This window comes from Babylonia areolata, chromosome 5 (assembly GCF_041734735.1).
Source record: "Babylonia areolata isolate BAREFJ2019XMU chromosome 5, ASM4173473v1, whole genome shotgun sequence".
In the NCBI taxonomy this organism is placed as follows: domain Eukaryota; kingdom Metazoa; phylum Mollusca; class Gastropoda; order Neogastropoda; family Buccinidae; genus Babylonia; species Babylonia areolata.
In genome coordinates this window covers 37,003,370-37,007,229 of record NC_134880.1, presented here as the reverse complement: position 1 = coordinate 37,007,229, position 3,860 = coordinate 37,003,370, and the positions used below count along the sequence as shown (strand labels likewise).

Genomic DNA, 3,860 nt, shown 5'->3' with positions numbered 1-3,860 from the left:
AGCATAATCCAGTAAGTGATGAGGCGTTCACAAATCTTTCTCTGAATCAATATTTAACGGTCTCCTTCTCCAACTTTCCATCACATGTTATCGTGTATTATCGATTGAATATTGGATTGAACGGGCAGGTCAACTACTTGAAACAAAATGTCGCCCTTCGTGGTCGCGAGGAATATGAGCACACGCTTTGAATATGTATAAATATGTGTAAGCAATTGATTTTCGCCGATAACCTTCAGGGCTCAGCCAATAGGTCGTAAAGTCCACTGGTAGTATTGATTTTAGTATTTTCCGAGAAAGACCACTTGGGCGAATGAACATAGTGATAGCCCTGTACACTGAGAGTAAAACAAACTTTTTATGTATTGATTATAACTTCAAAATGTAATGTTTAAGATGAGAAAGATCAGTTTAAAACAAATGAACCCCCCTAGTATTAATTACAGATTAATTTCCCTATTTACAAGCTGCACCAAAGAGATGCACCAGAAATATAAATTCCATGCCAAGAAAAAGAAGTTCCTGTTTGAACAAAAAATGATAAAAAAAATGACTGCTCTTGTTGTTGTGTCAGAATATCAGATCAAAGTGCCAAGTTTAGTGAATAAATATATATATAGATATAACAGCAAATTACTTTACTTAAGTTACTTAGGCCCATCACTCCCCCTGGAGCATAGGCCGCCGACAACAGTCCGCCAGAGTCCTCTGTCCTGGGCTATTCTCTCCAGCTGTCTCCAGGTATATCCCATCCTCTTGGTTTCTGCCTCAAGGTCACGTCGCCAGGTGTTTCTTGGCCTTCCTCTTTTTCGTTTTCCTTGGGGGTTCCATGATAGTGCCTGCCTTGTGATGTTGCTGGCTGGCTTCCTCAGGATGTGCCCGATCCATCCCCATCTCCCGCGCCGGATTTCATCCTCGGCTGGCAGCTGGTTGGTGCGTTGCCACAGGTCTGCGTTGCTGATGGTGTCGGGCCAGTGGATCTGGAGAATTCTTCTCAGGCAGCTGTTGATGAAGGTCTGCACTTTCTTGATGGTGGTCTTTGTTGTCCTCCATGTCTCCGCTCCATACAGTAGGACTGACTTGACGTTGGAGTTGAACAGCCTGATCTTTGTGCGAGTCGACACCACCATGGAGCTCCAGATGTTCTTCAGCTGCAAGTACGCTGCCCTCGCCTTGCCAATTCTTGCTCTGACGTCTGCGTCTGTGCCGCCCTACGTGTTGATGATGCTACCCAGGTACGTGAATGCCTCCACCTCTTCTAGCTCATTCCCGTTTAGTGTGACTGGGTCCTCACTCGCTGCATTGATCTTGAGAATCTTGGTTTTGCCTTCATGGATCTTGAGGCCAACTTGTAATGAGGTGGCTGCTAGTTCTGTAGTCTTGTCATGCATTTGTTGGCGGCTGTGGGAAAGCAGGGCCAGGTCGTCTGCAAAGTCGAGATCATCTAGTTGGTCCCACAGTGACCACTGGATTCCATTTCTTCTGTATGCTGTTGATGTCTTCATGGTCCAATCGATTGTCAGGAGGAAGAGGAAAGGCGACAGGAGACAGCCTTGTCTGACTCCGGTCTTCACCTCGAAGCTGTTTGTGAGTTGTCCTCCATGGACCACCCGGGAGGTCATTCTTTCGTAGGAGTTCTTGATCAAGTTGGCCAGTTTGGTTGGCACTCCATAGTGGCGAAGCAGTTACCAGAGGGTGTTGCGGTCCACACTGTCGAATGCTTTCTCATAATCAACAAAGTTGATGTATAAAGACGAGTTCCACTCTAAAGATTGCTCAACGATGATGCGCAAGGTGGCAATCTGATCTATGCATGATCTGTTCTGGCGGAAGCCGGCCTGCTGGTCTCGGAGGAGAGGGTCGACTGCACTTTTCATTCTCTCGAGGAGGATCCTGTTAAAGACTTTTCCTGGCACTGACAGAAGCGTTATCCCTCTATAGTTGGCACAGTTGCTGAGGTCTCCTTTCTTGGGTAGCTTGATGAGGTAGCCCTCCTTCCAGTCTGATGGTACTTCCTCCTCTTCCCAAATCTTCTCAAAGAGAGGGTACAGCATCTCTACCGTGGTCTCCAGATCTGCCTTGAGTGCTTCTGCTGGGATGTTGTCCGGTCCTGCTGCCTTGCCATTCCTCAGCATTTTGATGGCTTTCCTGATCTCCTCCCTGGTTGGTTGCTCACAGTTGATGTCTAGGTCTCTATCAGCAGGGTCGATGTCCCGGGGGTTTGAAGGGACGGGTCTGTTCAGGAGTTCTTCAAAGTGCTCTGCCCATCTGTTCAGTTGTCCCTCTGTTCCCAGGATGGTGTTTCCTTTCTTGTCCTTGACTGGTCGCTCAGGCCTGCTGTACTTCCCTGAGAGTTTCTTAGTGGTGTCATACAGCAGCTTCATGTTGTTACTGGCTGCTGCTTCCTCGGCTTCCTCTGCCAGGCTGTCGATGTACTCGCGCTTGTCTGTTCTTGCGCTCCTCTTGACTTCTCTGTTGGCTTCTGTGAAGTCTGCTTGTGCCTTGGCCTTTGCTGCTCTTGTCCGGCTGTTGTTTACTGCTGCTTTCTTCTGCTTTCTCTTCTCGATCTTGCCCAGTGTGACTGCCGATATCCATTCCTTCTGTTGGTGTCTCTTGCGGCCCACTACTTCCTGACAAGTTGACGTCAGTGTCTCTTTCACTTTCTGCCACTGGCTCTCGATGTCAGTCTCTTCTTCAAGCAGTTCTTGTAGTACTTGGTACTTGTTGGTGAGGGACAGCTTGAATTCTTCGTTTATCTTTGTGTCTTTCAGCAGGCTGATGTTGTACTTCTGCCTCTTTGTTGTTGCTTCCATCCAGTTCTTCTTCAGCTTTAGCTTCAGCCTGGCTACCAAAAGGTGGTGGTCAGATGCAACGTCTGCTCCTCTTTTCACCCTTACATCCTGTAGAGATCTCCTGAATTTCTTGGCCATGCAGATATGGTCGATCTGGTTCTCAGTCACATGATTTGGAGATACCCAGGTGGCCTTTTGTACTCTTTTGTGGGGGAAAATGCTGCCACCGATTACCAGATTGTTGATAGCACAGAAGTCTGCAAATCTCTCGCCATTCTCGTTCATCTCTCCTAATCCGTGTCTTCCCATCACTTCCTCGCATCCCGTGTTGTCTTGTCCAATCTTGGCATTGAAGTCACCCATGAGGATGTTTATATCTTTTTCTGGGTACTTGGCGATGACGTTCAGCAGTCTGTCGTAGAATTGATCTTTGGCTTCTTCATCGCCGTCATTGGTTGGCGCATAACACTGGATGATGTTCATCTTGATCTTCTTCTTCTTAGTCCTGAAGGATGCTGCGATGATTCTTGATCCGTGTGCTTCCCATCCTATCAGGGCTCGCTGCGCAGGTCTTGACAAAATGAGCGCTACGCCTTCTGTGTGTGGAGCGTTTTCTTGGTGGCCAGAATAAAGCAACATCTCTCCAGTGAGCAGTCTCCTTTGTCCTGACTGTGTCCAACGGGTCTCACTGATTCCAAGCAGTGTGAGGTTGTAGCTTTTCATCTCTGCTGCTACTTGTGTTGTTTTTCTCGTCTCATACATGGTCCTCACATTCCATGTTCCGACGTTGATGGTCCTGGTCGATAAAAGGGGGGTCGGCCTTGTGGCTTCCGTAGACTCACGGCTTTCACCACACGGCGTCATACATCCTCTTGGTGAGGACCCTTCCTCTCCCAGGGCAGTAATCTTTTGGTCTGTTGTTGGCGTTTCTGTAGCAAGCTTTGGTTTTTACGGGGTGGGGTTGCTAGCCCCACGCTCAACCCTCCTCCTTTCTCATCCGGGCTTGGGACCGGCCATGGCGGAGTTAACAGCAAATTCATTTTGCATATAATTTGGCTTTTTTTTTTT

The 3,860-nt window shown here is 48.0% G+C and overlaps 1 protein-coding gene across 1 annotated transcript in view; it reads right to left on the bottom strand.

The window, feature by feature from the left end:
• The window catches only part of LOC143282267 (uncharacterized), a 22,266-nt gene extending 18,610 nt beyond the window's left edge, over positions 1-3,656 (bottom strand). The window contains 1 exon segment of the mRNA XM_076587867.1: positions 665-3,656. Coding sequence (XP_076443982.1) covers positions 665-3,656 — 2,992 coding nt within the window.
• Between the last annotated feature and the right edge of the window lie 204 nt (positions 3,657-3,860).